The sequence below is a fragment of the Xenopus laevis genome, chromosome 9_10L (genome assembly GCF_017654675.1).
Source record: "Xenopus laevis strain J_2021 chromosome 9_10L, Xenopus_laevis_v10.1, whole genome shotgun sequence".
Classification (NCBI taxonomy): Eukaryota; Metazoa; Chordata; class Amphibia; order Anura; family Pipidae; genus Xenopus; species Xenopus laevis.
In genome coordinates, this window is record NC_054387.1 from 110,844,627 (window position 1) to 110,867,091 (window position 22,465).

Consider the following 22,465-nt stretch of genomic DNA (forward strand, 5'->3'; position numbering starts at 1 on the left):
TAAAAATAACAAAACAACAATAAATCCCTTGTAGGGGTGTGTTTATTTTGGGGAGGAGAGTGTGTTTTTGTTTCTTTCGTGTACCTTTTAACTAGGTTTCTTCTTTCAGCTTCTACAATTGTGTAATATAGTTCAGACTTGCTCAGAAATGTTGGTCACTGTAAGTCAGTTGAGTTCAGTTTTGGAGGTCCAGCCTACGGAAATATGTTTAAATATAAAGAGGAGGGCCACTAATATGGGCTAAATAACAAAGAACACCAGGAAAGGCTCTAGAAGTGGCCATACACAGGCTGATACAAGCTGTCACTTTGGTATTACAGAGTCAGTGACTTCATGTATGGAGCCTACCAACAGGCCTGCCTAACCAATATCTGTCCACAAATTGGGCAGGTTTTAAAATCTCATTGGACGAGGACTGTATCAACGTGTCTATTCAGTCTTTGTCCTTTAAATGTCCCAATGTATGATGCAATAGATGGCTCAAACTGGGATCCCAATGATCAGAGCAGCCAGATTTGACCCTGAATGTGAGTGGTGAAATCACGACCCAGATCAGTTTATTCAGTGATCTTGCCCAACAAGCGGATCTGCCAGTGTATGGCCTAATATATGTATCCTGGGGGGAATTATTAAAAAAAAACATGGTTAGAACTAGGGCAGTTTACATAGAGTTGAGGGAGAAAAGCTGAAGGCAATATAAATAATCTGTTTAAGGGTGATGCCATAATAAATCTCCCCCAGTGCTGGTAACAAAATATCATCTTTACATAGAAATCAGTGGGGTTGATTTATAATCATTTATAGGTAGGGTTGCCACCTTTTCTGGAAAAAAATATGTTATATAAAGCCAATTACATTTTAGAAACGTTGTATATTTTTCTGGCTGTTCATCGCAGGAGATCAAAGAGAATGTCGGGACATTTCAGTAACAATCCGGGACTGCGGGTTGAGCTGTCAAAATCGGCACTGTCCTGTGAAAAATGGGACAGCTGGGAGTTACAGGGTCAGATTTACATAGCGGGCGCCCCTAGGCCTGCTGTCCTTCGTCACCCCTGTCCCCTGTCTTTTATTCACTCAAATTTTCATCATCATGATCGGAGCAATGGGGATTGGCTCACAGGAAATGTAAAAACTATTGTATCTCCTGTGCATCCCCAGTGTTTCTGAACCAATGTGGGTGTGGTTGGGCAGCATGCCGCCCCCCTAAAATCCTGCCGCCCTAGGCCCGGGCAATGGCGACCTTTCCACAAATCCTGACCTGGGGTGGTATAACAGAGAGAGGCAGAGTCAGCACTAATTCAAAAGCCACAAATAATAAAAAATGAAAACCAATTGCGAATTGTCTCAGAATATCACTCTCTAGATCATACTAAAAGTTCATTTAAACGTGAACAATCTCTTTAAGGTTGCTATGATGTACACTTTTAAACTTTTATTGCGAGTTGTAGAAGACGTTTGAGTAGTGTAAAAGCTTTGATTGACAGAAGATAAACAGACTTTTGGAAAACAGGCAGTTTGAAGAAACTGGGCAAAGGTAAATACAAGTAGAACAACAGATTCAGGGACAAGTAAGAAGCCAACAGTGGTTAAACTGGAATTTACACAGAGTAACAGAGATGTCGATGACTTAGCAAATAATATCAGCTGGATTTCTCTATATAGAAGGGCTTATTGGCTAATGGTAGGTAAAGTCCAAAGTGGAAAACCAGATGCAAAATACCTTTTGGTTTTGATCACAATGAGTATTGGACCTCCCTATTTTTAGATGACAGTGAAAGGTGCGTAAGTGGGTGGAACTTCACCTGCCGTGTAATGTGCAGCTCATTGGAGGCCATGGATGTCCATATGAACACTCCTTACTAGAGCCCTAGAGCACCCTTGTGAGCAAGGTACATCGGTGGACTCCCTCAATAAATAATAATAAATTTGCAACTAGCAAAATTGCGACTTCAGCTCCAGGGTACAGAACCAAGCTAATAACCTTTGCCACCTATTATCCAGTGGTCAACAGTAAAAAGACAGCTTGTAGTCAATGTATGTATAACTTTATCTATTATGGAGTACAGTGGATTTATTAGTTACAGAGTGGTTGTAGAGACAAGAGAGGGAAGTCATAATTTAGATGGCTGGAGGCTTTGCATAGATTTATGTAACGGGTAAGTATGGCAAGAGCCAAAACAAATGGGTGACAGGGATCCAGATCCAGATTTGCAGAGATCTCACCAACAACAAGTAAAAGCAGGAGAAATTGGGAAAGAATGTGGGAGAAGGGCTTGACTATGGTCCTGTGAAGAAGCAGTAGATGACGGTGTAATAGGTACAACGTTTTTAGAGTGTATAGGGGCAAGATGTGTAGATAGAAGTGCTGGAGATATTATTTTATATGAGTATAATGTATAGTGCAACTGTGGTAGAGTGCTTAGTGCTCAAAGTCTGACGGAGGGTCCAGGGCCCACCAGGGCTGAAATCTCAGGGCCCCCCACTCACCCGCCAGGCCCCATGCCCCATTCGGGTTTTCCACACATCAACACTGCAACCCCCCTGCTCCCCCACATGTACTTTTACTTTTTTGGAGTGGGTTCCAACACTCAGTGGGCTTGAAGTGCTTTGGTAACGTGCCATAATCTACATATATCACAGAGAATTACAGGGCACCCGGCATTTACAGTTTCGGGTTCTTTCTGCACTTGCCATATGGTTACGCTCTTCCTAAATGTCTGTAGATGATAAATGAGTTCTCACTGAAGGTTTCTAGGTCCTTTATTCTTCAGCCTAGCGCCCTCTTTCCTAAACTTCCCATAAACATACCACTGATATGTATGTATAATTTTATTTATAAGCACATATATCATAAGTCCAAATGCAGGTACAAAGAATACAGTGCAAGAGTTACTCAGATCAGGTAGGTTTCTTATTGGAGGACTATTTTGGTTATTAATAAAGTTGCAGAGTCAGGGGAGCTGGAGACAAGTTGCTGAAGCTTACTACTCCTAAGAGGAAAAAAACAAACTGTTTATAGGATGCTATAGGAAATGGTATTGTTGTACTTGGGATCTTTCTGGATAACACATTCCATACCAAATCAAGGACCATAAAGAAAATGGCTTTGCTGCAGGTGTGAGTAGGGTTGCCACCTTTTCTGGAAAAAACATACCAGCCTTCCTATATTCTTGCAGTTTTTTCCAATTAATAACATTGGCATCAAGCATCATTTTTACCGGCCAGGTGGCAACCCTAGGAGTGTTCCTGCAAAGACACACCACAGCAACCATAAGCAACCACAGCATTTATAATTAAAATGGTCATTTATAGAGCGATGGTTTGGTCAGGGATCTGTTCAGTTTTAACAGATCTTTATGTCCACGCATTTTAGTGGCAGGCCAAACTGTCCCTGACCCATAGTTTCTGTGTATTTACTGAACACCTGGATTCTGTATTCATTATTATGAATGAAATAGTTATCTGTTAGCCCAGAAGAAACCAAGGACGTCTCCCTCTTCAGTTGCAATCCATGTCCTGAGGCTATTTAGTCATAGACTAAAGGCAAAGGCAAATGATACCATTGTACAGCCTCCGACTTTAACAGATTTAACAGATTTATGCAGGGTTACCATTTGTGTCTCTCACATTGTGTTCCTTTTAACCCAAGCCTTATGTTATTACAAATTAACTATGGACTTTACCTCTCTGAAGCAAACATTTCCATAAACATTAACCAGTATCTACGGGCCTTCTCCTCTCATGAAATCCTTTACACACTCTATTAAAAGAGTACAAGGTTCTAACAAACTCTGCACGGCCGTTGCATTGGTAACATTTAAAATCAGTGCTTCTCCTTATATCACACAAGAAAAACCTGAAAACTCAAATTAATCAAGTTTCTGCGGAAATAACCCAAATTGCTCAAATTAATCAAGTTTTCGCGCGAAACCCACTGAAAAAAACCCAAACATCATTAACATCTTCAAATGGTTCCAAGGACCTCTGAGGCTCTGCCATTGACTTCTACATGACCTCAACAGGTTTTAGCTGGAGTTTTTTCAGATTAAAGCTATTTCCAACTTCGGGGTATAATAAATCTTGAAAAATTTTAGTTTTTTAATAAAAAACCCAAAAGATTTGTGTTGTTTTTAAACCCCGAAAAAATCGAGTTTTTTTTAAACCTGAAAATTTGAGTTTTGACTGAAAACTATCCTTGAAAAACTTGAATTTTTTGAGAAAACGCTACTCGACCTTTGATCAATAACCCCCAAAGTGTCCTCTATCTGTCGTGCCTAATAAGTTATTCATGGTCCACTCTATGGACAAAGGCTTTCACCAGGAAGAGTTTCTCATCAGCGTGTACTGATTTAATAGTGTACAGATTTTTTTTCCATATGTAATTCTGCAGTCAGTACTTGTTCTGGAGTTTAGAAACAGGCCTACACTGATTGGGTAGCATACATTGTAAAGGGGAACTATAGCAAAAATTTAAATTTAAACTAAGCTTCATCTCACTGAACTAAGAAACTTTCTAAATATAATCAATTAAAGAGACTGTAGTTTCTTCTCCATTCCTCTCTCAGCATCTGTCTCTCTTCATTCTCTCCTCGTGCAGGAGTTTCATTTCAGAGATAAAGCTTTTATTACATTTTTTATTGTCGCAATAGTACCCCTTTCATTTTTAAGGAGAAGGAAATGGTTGATACCTGGAGAGGACAGTGACAATTTGTTACACTCCCCCCCATTGATTATAATTGCTAACTTCAAACCATGAAAAATCCATTGGCCCAGGTTCTACTCTACTTGTTCAGAGATCCCTTGCCTGGAGAGCGCACGTGTGCAGTCATGTTTGGATTCTAATCTCTAAAGGTGGCCACATATGTAACAATTATGATCTTTCTTGGAAAAGATCTTTCCAAGTAAGATCCTTTGTTTCAATAAACACTGAATTGTCAGATATACAGGTAGGAACAATAGAATTCTACCTGTATCTGAAGATTCAGCACTAACAATGGCCGATCAGAATTTTCCGTCCAGCCCAATCGACGAGCCGACCAATATCCAAGTCTTCTGCTGGCTCTTTTCCCACCATAGATGCACCGAGCATCGTACGAAAATGTGTTTTGTACGATATTATCTGTCTGTCTATGGCCACCATAAGTTCTGATTTTACTCTACTGCACATGTGTACAGTCCAAGACAGCCTCAAGGGATCCTTTGGACAAAAGAAAAGATGGCAGCACAGTGCTCAATAGGATAGCAACTAAGGCTGGAACATTTTTCAGTAAAGAGGAGAAGCAGACTGGGGTCTGAGGTAAGCAATAATAATGACTAGAGAGTGCCTGGGAGCCCAGGTGACCATTTCCTTGTCTTTTAAGATGAAAAAGTTCAGGCTGTTTCCTACAACAATACCATCTGCCCTATTGTTTTTTTTTTAAAAAAAGGTTTTTATTTAACATTTTCACAACACAACAGCACAAACACAAAGTTGTAATGCTATGACCATACAAATAAAATGACATGTTTAGCGGGCAATAGTAAGTTATACACAGCAGGAGTATACAGTAAGGCACATTCCAATAGTCAATGGGAGGAAACTTAACTCAGAGGGGAATAAATGGCATTGGGAGAGTAGCTACATGAGGCAATTACCTATGTAGTCTTAGAGGGTAACCCCTGGATTGACATCCAACCAGGGGTCCCAAACCTTTTCAAACTTCTGGGGGCACCGTCTGGCCAGATAGGTTAATTTAATAGCTGGCAGGATACTGTTTACTAATCTGACCCATTGTTGGACCTGTGGGGGAAGGGGACTCATCCACTTCATTGCCACATGTTTTTTGGCATAGAAGTACAGTGATTTTAGTAGGGTGCGGTTCTTAATCAGTGGGGCCGTGTCCTCTAGTACCCCCAGCAAGCATACCTCCGGGGCAAGAATGCCAGGTAAGAGGACTTGCTCATTAATGTATTGCACTACTTCTGCCCAGTATTTATATACCACCGGACATGCCCACAGCAAGTGGAAGAAACCTGAGTCTGGAGAATTGCATTTTGGACACGAAGCGGTAGGGTTCCTGCCCATTACTTTTAGCCTTAGCGGTGTGATATACATCCTGTGAATTATTCTGTACTGTACCATCTTATCTTTGGTGGAGATTAGATAGTCATATAACCCCTCAGTTGCCTCTGCCCACATCTCATCGCTCAAGTGGGGCATGTCGACAGCCCATTTACTTCTCACTTTGTCAAAGGGTTTCCCCATGATAGGTATCAGGGACTTATATATTACAGAAATTAGTTTGCTTGGGTCTGGATCCCACAGTCTATTTTCGTAGGATGAGGTCGCTGTGTTTGGTGTTAGAGAACCAAATTGGGAACTAAACACATGGCGCAGCTGGAAATACCGGAATAGCTGTATATCGGGCTGACTTAGGCGCTCTCTTAATTGGCCCAGGGTGGGAAAGGTGCCTTCCACTAGTAAGTCCTTCAGATGGCGGACTCCCACTTTGGGCCAGTAATGAAAATCGGGTAATCGGGCAAAACTTGTGAAATTAGAATTTCTCCAAAGTGGTGCATTTGGCGAAGGTTGGGGGTGTGACTTGGATACTATTTGCGTGGCAAGCGCCCATATTTTCTGTGGAACTGATAAAACAGGTGGCAGTTCAGGGGTGTCCCTGGCTTTCCTATAAGGCGCGTTTCTCAACGCTTCGAGGGATCCCGCCATAGTGGCATGCAGTGTCGTAAGTGGATTCTCAGGATTCGGTGCAAGCCAATTGTGTATATACATCAGCTGCGTAGCATAGTAGTAATATTTTAAGTGCGGGAGCGCTATGCACCACAGTCCAGTGGCCATCTGCCCTATTGTTAACCCTCACCTTCCAACTAGGACCTTCACTGACATCTACACACTCCTTTTCTGCACCTAAGATCTCCCCATTTGAACCCTGCTGTGTTCTCTTCCATGGGGGTACATGCACACCCCTTTCCATTAACAGGTCTCCAAACACAGACCCTGGTTAAGTAAATACAGTATACTGCTTTTCCAAGGAGAGCAGGTCACTATAAGGGTAACTGCAGACTGGGAGATATCAAGCAATTTGTCACCCTTGAGTTGTCTCAATCCATCTGTGGGTGACAAATTGTAAAAATTAAAGAAGTTGTTGGGCATCTGTAGAGAGTTTTTAAAATTGTTAAGAATTGTTTCCCTCTTAAGGACTGGCGGGACTGTGGGCGACAAATCATCCCGAAATGAAAATTGCTGGGGGAAAACATACACGGCTAATTCAGAAAACACATTTTGCAGAGAACTGTTCTGTGATGCTCTTTGTACATAAAAAGAGAACTGGATGAAAGATCATGCACAAAGAAAAGTAAATCCTCTAACCAGTTTTTAAAGAGGAAATAAACGTCTTGCAAATTCTGGACTTTTGTTCCATTGCAGAGGAGCCTGACCCTCTCCCCAATCATATCACTCAGTACTTGCTGACGTCAGCTGTTCCTCTGTAGTGCTGAGAACACACTCACTCACCCAGCACCACAGGTCAGATTCCAATGCGCATATCTTTGCTCCGCAATCACTGAGACCAAGGCTGGGAACAACAGTGATGCTTATAAAATACAAAATATTTATATCTCTGTATTAGGAGACATAGTTATTGTTTTCCATCTTTACTCCCAGAGGCACTAAAATTTATAAGGAGAACAGAATGTTTTTTAAACTCAGCTTCACAAATGAAATATATAGATATTTCTTGCTTCATGACAGATGTCAACTATAAGCATGTATTTAATGGTTGCAGGTTGTATGTATGCTATATAGTATATTCAATTGCAGCATATTTGTTACACTTGAAGCGGTTGTTCACCTTTGAGTTAACTTTTAGTGAGATGTGTCATTTGCAATTGGTCTTCATTTATTAATTGTGGTTTTTGAGTTATTTAGCTTTTTATTCAGCAGCTCTCCAGTTTGCCATTTCAGCAATCTAGTTGCTAGGATCCAAACTACCCTAGCAACCATTAATTGATTTGAATAAGTGACTGGAATATGAATATACGAGAGGCCTGAATAGTAAGATGAGTAATAACAATACACTTGTAGCCTTACAGAGCATTTGTTTTTTGATGGGATCAGTGACCCCCATTTCCAGGCTGGAAAGAGTTAGAAGAAAAAGGCAAAATAATTAAAACAATGAATACCAACTGAAAAGTTGCTTAGAATTAGCAATTCTATAACATACAAAAAGTTAACTCAAAGGTAAGAGGGAGCTCATTATACAGAAAGGGAAGGCAGGAAGTGATGTCACACCAAGCTAATATGGAAGCTGCTATCCTAAACAAACAGAGAAAGCTTCTAGAGTGTTTACTCAGGTATGGTAAAGCATTCTGCAGAAAAAATATAGTGTTAAAGCTTGCACTATTGTGCCTAATCTATTGGAAATAAACTGCTTCGGTAGCTTTCCTTCTCCTTTAAAGTTGACATTATTGTAAAACAAATAGAAGTACATGTCTTGTATGTAAGGATCAATTTTAATGAGGTGGCAGGAATACATTTACATATATATATATATATATATATATATATATATATATATATATATATATATATATATATATATATATCTGGCTCAAATGCTTCAACTATTTAGGGTACAAGGAGCACTGAAATAAAATTGAAATATACAGATTTTGGCCCATACCATTAGTATGGTACTAAATTGGCATACAAATATTCTCATTCTTTAAAATATTCTATTTGGAATGTTGGTAAAACATCGTCGTCGTCTTTGGAGACTGGTCACAGAAAGCAGATTTTGCTGGACTTTTGTGTGTTTAACAACTGGAAAAGCTCACAGTCCGAACCTTTAATAGGTGTAACTAGGCTGAAACAGGGACTGAGATGAAGCAGAATCTGAAGATCCAGATGGAACATATTGTCCAAGAGTTGCCAAACCATTAATCTGCAAAGAAAACACGAGTGAAAGGTTATCCAAGTGCCATAAAAGGTATGAAAATCAGACATTTCTTAAATATTTCTAAGCATGCAGCAACAATCCTATTGGCTGCAAGTTAAAAGTCTGACAGCAGCTTATTGGCTTGTATATGTATATGGGGGTGCTGATGACTTCCCTGGTCAATATCAGGCAAAATCAGCTAAGCGGTTAGGTTAGGCCAATATCACATTGGGTTTCTGTAAGCATGCATTATATTGCAAATATTTGGTACCCAGGCCAAGATCAGGGTCAGTTGTGAGTGGCCAAATCAAGGTGAGATTTTTACCCAATTTAGCCCAGCATGCTTGTGGCTAAATTGATTAAAAATCCACTTGTATGCTGCTCTGCCTAAGAAGCAAATTTAACGATCTATGCCCAGCTTCTCTCTGAGACACAATTGGCAAAACAATAAGAAAGGCAAAATCCTTACCTTCGCTCTCTTAAGAAAGGCTTCCTGAGCAGCTTTCTCATTCTCACTCTTTCCAAGCCAGGCAGAGAGAGCTGATGCCTGTAGAGCACGACCATATGAGAAGGACACACGCCATGGTCGAACAAGACTGCAGCTATTCATAGCATTGAGGTTAAGGGAGGCCTCTTCTTCACTCTGACCTCCTGAGAGGAAGCAGATACCTGCAAGATACACATGGAATATACAGTAAGAAATAAGGAGATGGACAACTAACAAACAAATGGTACCACTGAACATATTACAAAACAAAAACTATCACCATACCTGGAACTGCAGGAGGTACTGTACGTCTTAATGCAGTGACAGTGGCCATGGCAACATCTTGTGGGGTATATTTTTGTGAATAAGACTGACCACCTGTGACCATATTTGGCTTTAATAGGGTTCCTTCCAGATATACATGGTGCTCAATGAGGGCAGCATACACAGCAGACAGCACCTTTTTTGAGGAGAGATAACAATACCAGTGAGTTATTGGATTAATACATATATTTACCTTTGTGTAGATTGCCTTCTTGTCCAAAGTTTTGTATGTGCCTGCCCTCTCTGTCTGGACACTGAGCACACATTTTATACATTTTTATTATGTATATCCTATAATACCTTTGTCCTGGGCAGTAACCCATAGCAACCAATGAGATGATTGCTTTCAGTGTTCACCCTGCAGCTAAAAAATTAAATCACTGATTGATTTCTATGGGTTACTGCCCGGGTGCAAATTTGCCCAGTGTTTATAAATGAGCCCTACAGTCTTCTGTACGCTACTATACATTTACATACGAAAAATATCTGATGGTTGGGTAGAAACACTATAGGTCCTTTTCGATCAACAATGGTGCACAATGGATGTGATGGAGATTATTTTGAAAATGAAATTGCTGGGTACAGCCTATTTAACTGCTACGTAATCCTGGTCAATGTAGGGGGCACAAGTAGATTGGATCTGACAGTCTAAACCTCTTTTGGAGTTGGATTTACACCAAAAGTTTAATTTACACCGCCACACTTCACCATTTAATTATTCTGCATTGTAATTATGATGCTTATGGCTCAGAGGTTCAGATTGCTGTATGTAATTCTTACCTTTTCAGTCTCGTACTGACACCTTTGGAGATCATGTGACCCATCAGACAGGATTTCTGGTTCCACAATTGGCACAAGTCCATTCTATTGAAGACAAGGAGAGCATAAAACCTTAACATTAGGAAGATTTCTGAATTGGACTGAAAGACATCATCCTTTATAATTGTTGTTGTCAAACCTTTTCACGTCAAGCCTCACTTGAAGGCTGCCCTCCACCCAGCTAATGAAAACAAGTACAAAAATATGAAAATATTGGTATCAGTCAATGTTTCAAAAATATCTAGGAGAGCAAATCCATATTTACCCAACTATTGACCTTCCAAATGAGCAAAAAAGAAGTGTGCCAGTTGCCTAAAGTAAAGTTTGTGATCCCATCTGATGGGGACTTGCGGTAGGTTTGTTTTAAAAAAAAAAAAAAGCAAACCAATACAGGTTAGTTAGCTGTCCACAAACTAAGACCAACAAACATGCCTTTTACCTATGAAGCTGGATAGCACCGCAATGCATATCTGCGATCGATACAGAAATTACATGCAATACAACACTCTCCACTAGGGTGATTTTTGTATGTTTGACATAGAGAAACATACCTGCTGACAGATACTGGCATATCGAGCCAAAACATTGGCATTCTCACGGATAGAAAGACTTGATGGCGCAGAATCGGAGATCTTCAGCACACAACGCCACTTTGCAAAATCTGCACCATCCTTCTTATACTGAGCACATCTTTCTGCAAGCCCGTCCAAACCTGGGAAACACAAGACAAGCACCAAAAGATTAATCATGAGTCTTAACAGTAATAAGATAACAAGAACAAAAGGCACCATAAACAGTTACAAAGACAAATTCAAGTGTACCCTGAGTTGTGGTCTCTCCATCAGTCCCGGCTAAAGGTGCAGTGCCTTTATCTACTTTAATTCCTACAACAATGCCAAGATCCTTGAGGAGTTTGGGGAAGGGAGTTCCATTGCGAGACTTCTGGTAGAGAGTTTCATGGAAAAGAATGACACCACCTATGCACTTATTCAGACTGGGATCTGCAGTGAAAAGAAGGTCTCGGAAAAGACGTCTGTTCTCCTCTACGTTCTCCACATTAATGCGCTTGAGACGGCTTCCCATAGTGCCTGCATAATAACCAGATACAGCATCTCTCAGACACTCTGACATATGTGTAGCTCAAGGACAGAAGGGTTCAGAAATATTTAGCTGGAATGATACAGTAAGAGAGAGGGGGAGAAAAAAAAGGAGAGAGAGAAAATCATAGTAAGCAGTGAACAGGGAAAAAGGGTGCAAAGTTTTGAGCAGACATCTATAATTATTGCTGAATGGCACTTTAAGAAATGTCAGCATAGAGGATTTCTTACCCACAGACTCATCTGCTGCCAGGATTCCTTTGCCTGGTTCCACAATACGCTGAGCAATCTCAGACAGCTCCTTCTTCTGCTCTGCAGTTAGTGCCGGGAATACGGGAGCCATTGTTGCTGAATTCTAAAGGCAGAAAATTGGTTAAGTTCAGAGGAACAAATTATTGGCAACTACTTCATGTTTAAGTTAAAACTGTCAAACTATTTCAGTTCAAGTCTTACTCCAAGGTCCAACCTCTAGACAGGGGCCCGTTTAGCTCATTCTGAGTACAGATAGTGGAAAATATTGGTGGTATCAGTCAATAAGTCATAGTATCCAGCAATATCTAAGACAACAAATCCATATTCACCCCAAGAGCACCCTAAAGGGATATCAAGTGTACCAAGAGGGTAAATGTCCAACCTCTTTAATTCTCACCATAACTGGCCCCACTGAGTTGTTGCTCCAAACCCAACCAGGGGGACCATCACGCACAGTTTGGGCAACCACTAGTGTAGAAATTGATATTCATGAGAACATTTTCTATTCATGCATTTTTTTTTAAATTTGGCACATATACACTGGTCTTATGGCCCCACTCCCTAACTGAATGAGAACTGTCCAAACCTTACTGTCTGCCTGTAGCACAGAGATGCTCAGTTGTGTTGGTGGCTATCACTACCATTATCTGCTCTGATCTTGTTTTTTTTTAATTATTTGCCTTTTTCTTTTGATTCCAGCTTTCAAATGAGGGTCACAGACCCCATCTAAAAAAACAAATACTCAAGTCTACAAATGTATTGTTATTGCTACTTTTTATTACTCGTCTTTCTATCCAGGCTCTCTCTCCTATTCATATTCCAGTTTCTTATTCAAATCAATGCATGGTTACTAGGGTAGTTTGTATCCTAGCAATCTGATGCTGAAATTACAAACTAGAGAGCTGCTGAATAAAAAGCTTAACGCAAAAGTCACAAATATAAAAAATTTAAAACCAATTGCAAATTGTCTCAGAATATCACTCTCTACATCAGTGATCCCCAACCAGTAGCTCGTGAGTAACATGTTGCTCTTCAACCCCTTGGATGTTGCTCGCGGTGGCCTCAAAGCAGGTGATTATTTTTTTTTAATTCCTGGCTTAAAGGCAATTTTAGTTGCATAAAAAACATGTACACTGCCAAACAGAGTCCCCTGTTGGCTGCAAGTCCACATAGGGGCTACCAATATCCAATCACAGCCCTTTTTTGTAACTTTTTGCATGTGTTGCTCTCCAATATACTTGAGTGTTGCTCTTGGGTAAAAAAGGTTGAGGACCGCTGCTCTACATCATACAAAAAATGAACTCAAAGGTGAACAACCCTTTAATGATGTTTTGCTGCCTTTAAGAAACAATTGCATGGAGCTGTAATCTGCAGGCTAGCATAAAAGCAAGTGCTGCTGGGTCACTGTGCATAAGGATCACTCTGCACAAGGTGTTTATGTTCTTTAGGCAAAAGGTAGTCAGACCTGTTCCACCCTGATAAACATCTGGGCGGTAAGGTGTGTGTTCTTGAGCACAGATTTATTGCAGCTAATGGGGCTGCACTGAAAGTATTTCATTTACCTGCATTTGTTTGTCACAGCTCAGCAACTTGCAAGTACTGGAAGTGTCCCTCGTTTTTTTAATGATCAGGTAACCTTATATGAAGGTGGCAGGTCAGACTTTGATAGTCAGAGAGAGAAAAATAAAATGATCAACTCTCTATTTTGCAGACATGTATCTGCTACAAACTGGCTGGCATAAATGCTGGGGGAAAGCAGTAAGTGTGCCAAATGAGAATACTGTACTGTTGACTGTTTTCCATAAATGCTGATGTCTGCAACTGTTACAGATTGGAACAAACAAGTCAAAGTAACAAAGATTAGACAGCCCTCTGAGGATTAAAGGGCCGGTAACATGGGTAACACAGGGCAAGCTGGTGCCCACAAAATTCAGTAGCTCAAATAGGTCAGTACCAAATCATTCAAACTCGATCTCCTGGAAACTTTAGTACAAACTCTTAGGGGGTTGGCACTTGGAAACGTGGCAATCCACATTTGCAATTATTTGCTTGCAGGCAATTGCCATAGCAGATATTTCAGATAATGCCCCCCCCAAGCTAATGCACTTATAATCACCAGTGTGCCATCTGACTAAAATTAAAATTAAAATGTTTTATTGACATTTAAATGCTGAATGTGTTTATTCAGTATCTGCAATATTTTCGGCCTGCAGCTCTTGGTTAAAGGTTAAGTGAACATTTAGTATGTTAGAGATTGGCAAATTCGAAGCAACTTTTCATTATTTGTTTTTTATAGTTTTTTAAATGCCGCTTTCTTTTGACTCTTTCCAACTTTTCAATGGGGGTCACTAATCCCATCTAAAAAAAAACAAATGCTCTGTAAGGCTACAAATGTATTGTTATTGCTGCTTTTTATTACTCATCTTTCTATTCGGGCCTCTCCTATTCGTATATCAGTTTCTTATTCAAATCATGGTTGCTAGGGTAATTTGAACCCTAGCAATCAGATTGCTGAAATCGCAAACTGGAGAGCTGCCGAATAAAAGTAACTTGAAAATCATAAATATTAAAAAAAAAAACAATTGTCTCAGGATATCCCTCTCTACATCATACTAAAAGTTAACTTAAAGATGAATAACCTCTTTAAAGGGGATTTTAATGATAAATTCTAAGGTCTTTATAAAACTGTCCCACTGTATCCACTGGTTCTCTACAGAACTTGACCAAAAATGCAATAAGAATTGTGCTAACCCATAAGCAGTGAGAATGCAGATCCCAGCACTGTGTCAGGCATCTTAATGTTAATTTACATACAGAGATTATTGTGTCATTTTAGCTTCATTATATTACATTGTAAAGTTTCTGGGCAAACTGTGCTTAATGCTTCCAACTGCAGCTATAAAGAACATGGAGCAGAGAAAAACCCGTGGGATTCTCATTGCAGGATTCATTTAATGCAGTTGCTGGCTCTGAAGAGCTGTCGAAAAGTTCTATTGTTGGACTACAGCTCTCAGCATGCTTTTACCCTAGTTATAGAAAACTCGGATTTGTAGTCCTGCGACATTTAGGTAAATTGTGGTTAAGCAACAGGGTCTAGATCCCCTTTAATAAATATTGCATGCTCCCCTGTATGCTCATTAATGGGGTGGTTCACCTTTAAGTTAGCTTTTAGGGTAAAGGCACATGATAAGATTCAGGGATATTTATTTGCCCGTGATAAATGGACTCTTCTTCGGGCAACTAATCTACCCGAAATGGCACTAGGAGCGCTCTGTTTTCCGAAGTAGCCTCATGAGGAAACTTCGAGCCATTTCAGAAAATGAAGCGCTCTGAGTGCCATCCCAATGGCGACTTAAATTTTAGCTGGCAGGAAGGCTTTTCAGGGAGATTATTTGCCTGAAGAAGAGGAGATTTATCGCCTGGCGACTAAATCTCCCCGAAACCTTAGCGTGTGCCCTTACCCTGAGTATGTTATAGAATGGCTAATTCTAAGCAACTTTTCAGCTAGTATTTATAATTTTACAGTTTTTGCCTTCTTTTATTAGAGTCTTTCCAACTGTCAAATGGGGGTCACTGACCCCAACTAAAAAACAAATGCTCTGCAGGGCTACAATAACAGTTATTGCAACTTTTTCTTACTCGTCTTTCTATTCAGGCCTCAACTATTCATATTCCAGTCTCTTATTAAAATCAATGCATGGTTGCTAGGGTAGTTTGGACCCTAGCAACTAGATTGCCGAAATTGCAAACCGGAGAGCTGCTGAATAAAAAAAATGACTTAAATAATGAAAACCAATGGCAAATGGTCTCAGAATATCTCTCTCTACATCATACTAAAGGTTAACTCAAACTGCTTTAACATGCAAAAAGTCTATATGGGTAAAGAGTAGATAAACAACAGAGAATTGGTTAATAAACTGGCAATTTAGTGCAGCAAGTAAACAGAAGTTGTTACAGTACCCTACAAGAAATAACTGCACATACTACAGACATTGCATACTCTGCACATACCATAAACCCTTTTAAAGCCCTCCTTCCCAGCCAGAGTACTTACTGCTGTGAGAGAAGCAGAGAAGTAGCAGCAGAGACTCCTAGGTGTGACGAGACAGAAGTGGCCACATCAGCTTCCTTTTTATTCCCTGTCACCTATAGACCAATGGGCGGTTTGACGGAGACATTTCATCTGCTTTCTGATAGGCTCACACGGCGAACACACCTCCGCAGCTGACCAATCGTTGAAGTGGGAGAGCACTTTCAGTCAGTGTGGCCAAAGTTCAATCGAGATAGTTTGGTTGTGGCTGGTGTCACGTCAGCTGTTTGTTTGTCCCCTGCTGGCTTTGTACTTTTACATTAAAAAATAAAAAGTCGAAGGTTATTTTCAGGGAAGGAGACAATCTCACCTCATGCAATCGAAGTTCCCGCCTTCCCTGAAGGGGGTCTGGTTGGAAGCAGTTGTTATTCCCTTCAAACGCTTTCATTTTAATAGCTGCGATACCTGAAGCCGCCACTAGAGTTTCGAGCCTCTCCTCAGGAGAACTTCTTGGCGCCAGCACAAGCACAAGTTACACAACACAAACATGCCAGCAATAAACAAGCTGACTTAAATCAAGAAGTTTTAAGAAGTTGGCACTCTGCAATGCCTGTGCCATGTGTGGGATTCCCTTGTTAGAGTTTGGTACAGAAATGCTGAAGAAATGATTTACTGATATATTGTATTTCCCAGTTACTAGCTTGCATGTTTTTTAGCTACCTGGCTGGGAAATTGATCATAAGGATAAGCATTAGGGTGGTGACACACGCTAAGATTCTAGTGAGTTTAGTCGCTCCAGCGACAAATTGCCTTTTCTTCGGGCGACTAATCTCCCCTAAATGCCCCACCGCTGGCTAGAATGTAAATCGCCGGTGGGACGGCACTCGGAGCGATTCCTTTTCCGAAGTTTCCTCGTGAGGCAACTTCGGTCGCCTTCGGAAAACGAAGCATGAATGGAGAGTGGCAGAATTTCACTCTAGTGAATTGTGGAGATCACTCTTTGCTAAATATGCCCCATAGTTGCTAGGGCCAGGTAAATTCAGGGCCAGATTTACTTTTTTGGTGCCCCTAGGCCGCCTAGGTCCTATCACCCGCCGGAAACTCGCGCAGCCGCGCACCCCCTGCAAGCACATGAGCTGGCTGCCGGGTCCTATCACCCATGAATACGCGCACATCGCAGCTCCCCAGTGCTCGTCTACATGCGGTTGGGCGGCATGCTGCCCAGGTCTGGACTGGGAGTCAAAATAGGCCCTGGTATTCCAAGTACAGAAAGGCCCAATCAGATCCCCATCAGCCCACTAAATAGTGACTTTCTATGGCATCTTAAGGCAGCCCCTCTGCCAGAACCAAAAACCTTTGACCAGGGGCCCACCAATTAATCTTAGACAAGGGGCCCACTCTTAGTACTATTTTTCTTCCTCTCCGCACTCAACCTTTATTCTCCTTGTCTCGTTTCTTTACATACTATACTCTATTTGTCCATCTATTTAACCTTTTTGTTCTCATAGAAATAGGGAATGGCCATGAAATAGGTCAAATGTTTAGCAGCATGAGGGCCACCTGGACCCACCGGGAGTTTTCCTGGTATCCCGGGGGGCTAGAACCCACAGATTGCCAGTCCGGGCCTGATGCCGACTCTCATAATTTGCCGCCCTAGGCCCAAGCCTTTGCCACAAATCTGGACCTGGTTAAAATGACCCAAAAAACAGAAACAAGAAAGGCAAAAGGTTTCTTGCAATATAACTATAAATATTGGACAATAACCCCTCCATAATGTCAGTATTAAAAGTGTTAGTTACTTTTTGAAGTTCCACTCTTTTTGTAACCCCTAAGGAATGCAGCTGCCATCTTTAAATGTCTTCCCATTTCTTCCAACACCTAAGTGGTCAGAGATGAAATCTGAGCTACCCTCATGACCCAAGTGCCATTGCTGAAGGCAAAGTTTAAGCTTTGTCCTTGCTTGCTTTGTCTTTACCACTGACACTAGGGGAATGGATAGTTTCCAGACTCGAGCACAGAGTTCTGTACATGTTCCATGCTAATAGTGTTCATTGGCTGGGGGGGGGGGGGCTATCAGTAACAGAGATTAATAAAAAATGTGCTCCTGGTTGTTTAGGATGCTTCAATGACACTTGTGCTACATGACTAAGTGGCTGGAGAGCAGGGATTTGACTGGGCCATTTAGGCCAATCATCTATTCATACTTGCTCAATTCTTCTTATTTGACCTTGTGTGTCTGATAACTATTTTGTAAGGTATGAGCAGAAAAAGAAAACTCTGACTTGGTATCTGGATCCCTCTCATGGCTTCTTCTATGCAAGTCTCTAGTATAGGGCAGGGTTTTGCAATGATCTTGATATGCTTAAAGGGAAGGTTCACCTTCACGTTATCTTTTAGTATGTTATAGAATGGCTAATTCCAAGCAACCTTTCAACTGGCCTTCATTATTTCTTTTTTACAGTTTTTGAATTATTTGCCTTCTTCTGCCTCTTTCCAACTTTCCAATCGGGGTCACTGACCCCATCTAAAAAAACAAATGCTCTGTAAGGCTACAAATGAATTGTTATTTCTACTTTTTATTACTCATCTTTCTATTCAAGCCCTCTCCTGTTCATAAATTGCAAACTGGAGAGCTGCTGAATAAAAAGCTTAATAACTCAAAAACCACAAATAAAAAAAAATTAAAACCAATTGCAAAATGCCTCAGGGGTGAATAACCTCTTTAACCTATACCTACAGGGCTGTATGGTGGTGGTAGGAATTTCTACTAAAAGACTTGAAGTTGTTTTCACTCCAGTGTGACTACTGTAGGTCATACTGATGTACCCTGAATGCTTGTGCCATTTTCTGCTGCAATAAATGATATGAAGGCAAAGAGACAAAAATTGCTGTGCTTCATTTCCCTTTCCTAAGAAGGCCATGCTGTAGGCCTTTTTTTACCTATAATCCATGCCTCATCATTACGCAGATGTAACTATAAGGCATCCCTTCCCCGCTCAGTATTTGACCCAGGCTAAAGAGTAGAAATTTCAGCCTTATTCATATGTGTCGTGTCTATTACTAATCAGTATGGAGCCACTGTAAATCACTGTGCACTTCAGTTCCCTTCTCCAGTTATACCACATGGTGCCTAAAGTGTCTGTTATAATCCATTGCCCAGTTAGGGTGGGTACTTCAGCTGAGCTCTGTTGGTAGTTGAGTTAACGGACAGCTTTTCAAAGCACGATTAATCCAGTTGCCAGCCAGTAGATGCAAGATATAGCAAGCATCATTTGGAATAATGAGCACTCCAGATAGCAACAGCTTCAAACATAGGACTTCAGTCAGCAGTGCAGAGGGATTAACCAACAAAATCCAAGAAGCAGCACAGTCTCTAGAGATTCCCAAATTTAACTGCCATCAGACTGTATACATTGGACATCCCTTGCAGGTAGTTGCCTTAATAGACCAATTGGTCCACAGACATTCAGGCATACTAGGAAGTGCGGCCATATTACTGCAGAGTGAGATGTTTCTTAGGCTAACAAGAGATGTCTTTAAGCAAACTGTAGAAGCACAAAAACAGCGGCACAAAATAGAAGACAAGACAGAAGACAGAAGACATAACAGAAAAGCTACGTTGGAGATGGCCCAGAAGCAGCTTTGCTACAGTAAGAGTGGTTCATTATCACCACCATTTTCTGATGATCATTTCCCTCACTTCCAAGATGTAAGTGAAGATATTGATTGGGTCCTGCTGAATTTTGAGCAACTCTGTGTTATGTGCAATGTGCCGGAGCCAGAATGGGTCTTTTATTTGCCTGACACACTCAAACACAAGGCAATAGGATGCTACTGTGATGTGTCTGTGGATGCCTTCTGTGATTATACAATCATAAAAGAAGCCTTGCTGAAACCATATGGTGCCGAACCAGAGATCCACCGCGTCAAGTTCCGAACTATGGCACGTAAAACAGAAGAAATGTTCTCTAGCTTTTACCAAAGACTCCAGTACCGCTATGAGCGATGGATGAACATCTCTAACATAAAAGAATTCAAGGACTGCTATAAGACTCTAGTATTAGAGCAGTTGCTTCAAAAGTGCCCGGCTGAAGTTCGGGAAAAGATTCTATATGAAAAGGGCTGTACACCATATCTGGCTGCCAAAATTGCAGATGAAATCATGCATCTACATCAGGAAACAGCTTTGCAGCCCAAACAGAAGAAATGCCCACCACCGCCCAAGATAGATGGAAAAATTTATGAATTCCTTCAATATTTTGTCGCAGACAAGGAAAACATTCTGGAGTTGCTGGATTTGTTTGAGTGCAGATGCATGTTTCAAAATTTGCCCAAATCATGCTGGGTACAATACATATGTTGCAAACTGAAAGGAAAAGTGCTGGATATCTGCTTATCTGTTCCACAAGAACACAAGTACGATTATGATTTTGTAAAGGCAGAAATCTTGAGATTTTATACAATCACACCCGAGAGCCATTGGATAAAGTTCCGAACCATCCAACGTCCAGCTGATCAAACCTTTACAGTTTTTTATCATCACCTTCTCAGCCATTATAATAGGTGGATGGAGGCATATGAAGTCAAGACTTTTGGACAGTGCACTGACCTAATGGTACTGGAACAACTGCTAACTCAATGCCCCCCTGAAGTACTGTGTATGTTTAGGTGTACTATTAAGCAAAGTACCTTTACTTCAGAAACAAGAATTGCAGAGGAGCTTTTGAATCCATCCAAATCTGCAAAAGAATCTAAATTGGAAGAAGTAGGTCTCGGATGTTCCCAGAAAGCAGACCTTCATAGTTTAAATAACCCCATATAAAAGAACATTTCATAACAAGCCTGGATATGTATTTTGATTAAGGAAAGCTGCATCTCAGCACATCCACAATATTATAGAAAATAAATACATCTTAACAATTATCCGTTTTCTTTTATCTTTTTTGAGGTTCTGTTACTGTGCTTCCAAGAAGTCATTCTCATATCGCCATGTAGATCCATTTGATTTACACATATACGAATAAATGCTAGTCTTTTTGATAGCATTGGATCTTCCCTGCTTGTTTCCCTGATGTGGCCTTAAAAAATAAGGACGTTTGGCCAGATTTACACTTTATAATTGTGACTGCAATAAAGGCATTAAACCTCATTGAAGTGCTGTTCTTATACAACAAAGAAGGATTTATTTTAAGGAAGGCGGGGACATACACCCATATTAAAAATTGGCCAGGGTGTCCTAAAAATGAAAAATTTGTAAGGTAATTAACGCAGGACAGGGATCTTGTCCCCTTTAGAAACACATTAATCATTTAGGGAACCTTGGTCAGGAGTGTTGCTGTGGTTCTGCTGAAGAATAATAATAATTATAATAATAATTATATAATAATAATTCCCCCCCCCATAAATGCTTGCTCTCACCTGTGGCTGGAGAGTTGAAGCAGACTTGCAAAGGCTGTATGCATGGTAGAATCAATCCAGGTATCAGGGAGCTGTTGTTACCTTCCCATTGCTCTGCTGATGGGCTGCTGGAGGGTAAGGGAGGGGGTGACATCACTCCAACTTGCAGAGTAGCCGTAAAGAAAGACTGTATTTTAGTCCTGGCTGCGCCCTTGTGGTGTGCCAGCAGAGCTGCAACTGCTTTCTACATACAGTAGAATGCCCATTTGGGGCAAAATCCAGGAAAATTTAAAATCAAGGAAATGTATTATGCATAATATATAGGTGGAACCATGTAAAATGAGGGAAAACTTAAAATTAGGGGATGTAAAATTGAGGTTCCACTGTACTAGGCTACAAGAGGGACACAAGTACATATGATCTAGTGCCATTTAAATTCCCAACATACAGCAGCCCTACAGCAGACAGAAGGATAAAGTCTGATAATTAGGATGCTTAAATTCACACCCCATTATGGCCCGGTGGGGTGCTGTTTGGGCCTCTGTGTACTTAAAATGCCAGGGCCTACTTTGAATTCCATATGCAGAAGTAGTATTATTTAAATGAAAATAAACGTACATATTTGAACTGCAAGGGCCTATTTGGAACCCCAAATCCTGGCCATTTTGGATAAGTCCCACCTATCTTACACTTCATGAATTGGAACTGGCTCACTATTGTCAAAGAAAAGCATTGCTCATATGAACTGGAATCTATTCCCTATAGAAGCAGCCACTATCAACTTCTCTGTTTGCCTTAGCCCTGACTCTAGTCAAAAACCTTCAAGTATATTACATTACCAGTATAATTAAAACATTTCTTTTTTTCTTTTATTACTTATTGTTTTATTGATTTTCATTATAACACGTATGGGTTCAATAAAAATATAACATATAACCAGTGGTTTGTGCATCATTCATAGATAACTCTATTCATCATTTTGTTTGTATCATTAATGGGTATCTAGTCACTCTCCGTGACCTCTTGAGTTATCTTGTATCTGTTCTTAACCATACCATCTAGTGGTGGGTGGGTGGAAAGAATAGCAAGGGGAGAGGAGGGGAAGAGGAAGAAAAGACTTTTAAAG

The 22,465-nt window shown here is 40.6% G+C and overlaps 2 protein-coding genes across 3 annotated transcripts; one reads left to right on the top strand and one right to left on the bottom strand.

Moving 5' to 3' along the window:
• Nucleotides 1-7,584: 7,584 nt before the first annotated feature.
• Nucleotides 7,585-16,014, bottom strand: aldob.L (aldolase, fructose-bisphosphate B L homeolog). 2 transcript variants are annotated; one of them, NM_001086098.1, is given in 8 exon segments: nt 7,585-8,939; nt 9,403-9,602; nt 9,706-9,880; nt 10,525-10,608; nt 11,115-11,275; nt 11,385-11,651; nt 11,892-12,015; nt 15,967-16,014. In NM_001086098.1, coding segments are annotated over 7 exon segments (1,095 nt in total). In that variant the 5' UTR covers nt 12,004-12,015; nt 15,967-16,014; the 3' UTR covers nt 7,585-8,843.
• A 2,995-nt stretch (nt 16,015-19,009) lies between these two features.
• LOC108701588 lies at nt 19,010-20,865 on the top strand. Its single transcript, XM_018236430.2, has one exon. It carries the CDS (start codon nt 19,223-19,225, stop codon nt 20,762-20,764), a length of 1,542 nt encoding a protein of 513 aa, XP_018091919.1. The 5' UTR covers nt 19,010-19,222; the 3' UTR covers nt 20,765-20,865.
• Nucleotides 20,866-22,465: the final 1,600 nt, after the last annotated feature.

Excerpts from the sequence above, each read along its gene's own strand:
- aldob.L (XM_041575481.1), bottom strand. Across the intron at positions 9,881-10,524 it reads GTCAGTACGAGACTGAAAAG|GTGCTGTCTGCTGTGTATGC; the intron begins GTAAGAATTACA and ends TCCTCAAAAAAG. Across the intron at positions 9,603-9,705 it reads AGTACCTCCTGCAGTTCCAG|GTATCTGCTTCCTCTCAGGA; the intron begins GTATGGTGATAG and ends TGTATCTTGCAG.
- LOC108701588 (XM_018236430.2), top strand. The coding sequence starts at position 19,223 with ATGAGCACTCCAGATAGCAACAGCTTCAAACATAGGACTTCAGTCAGC.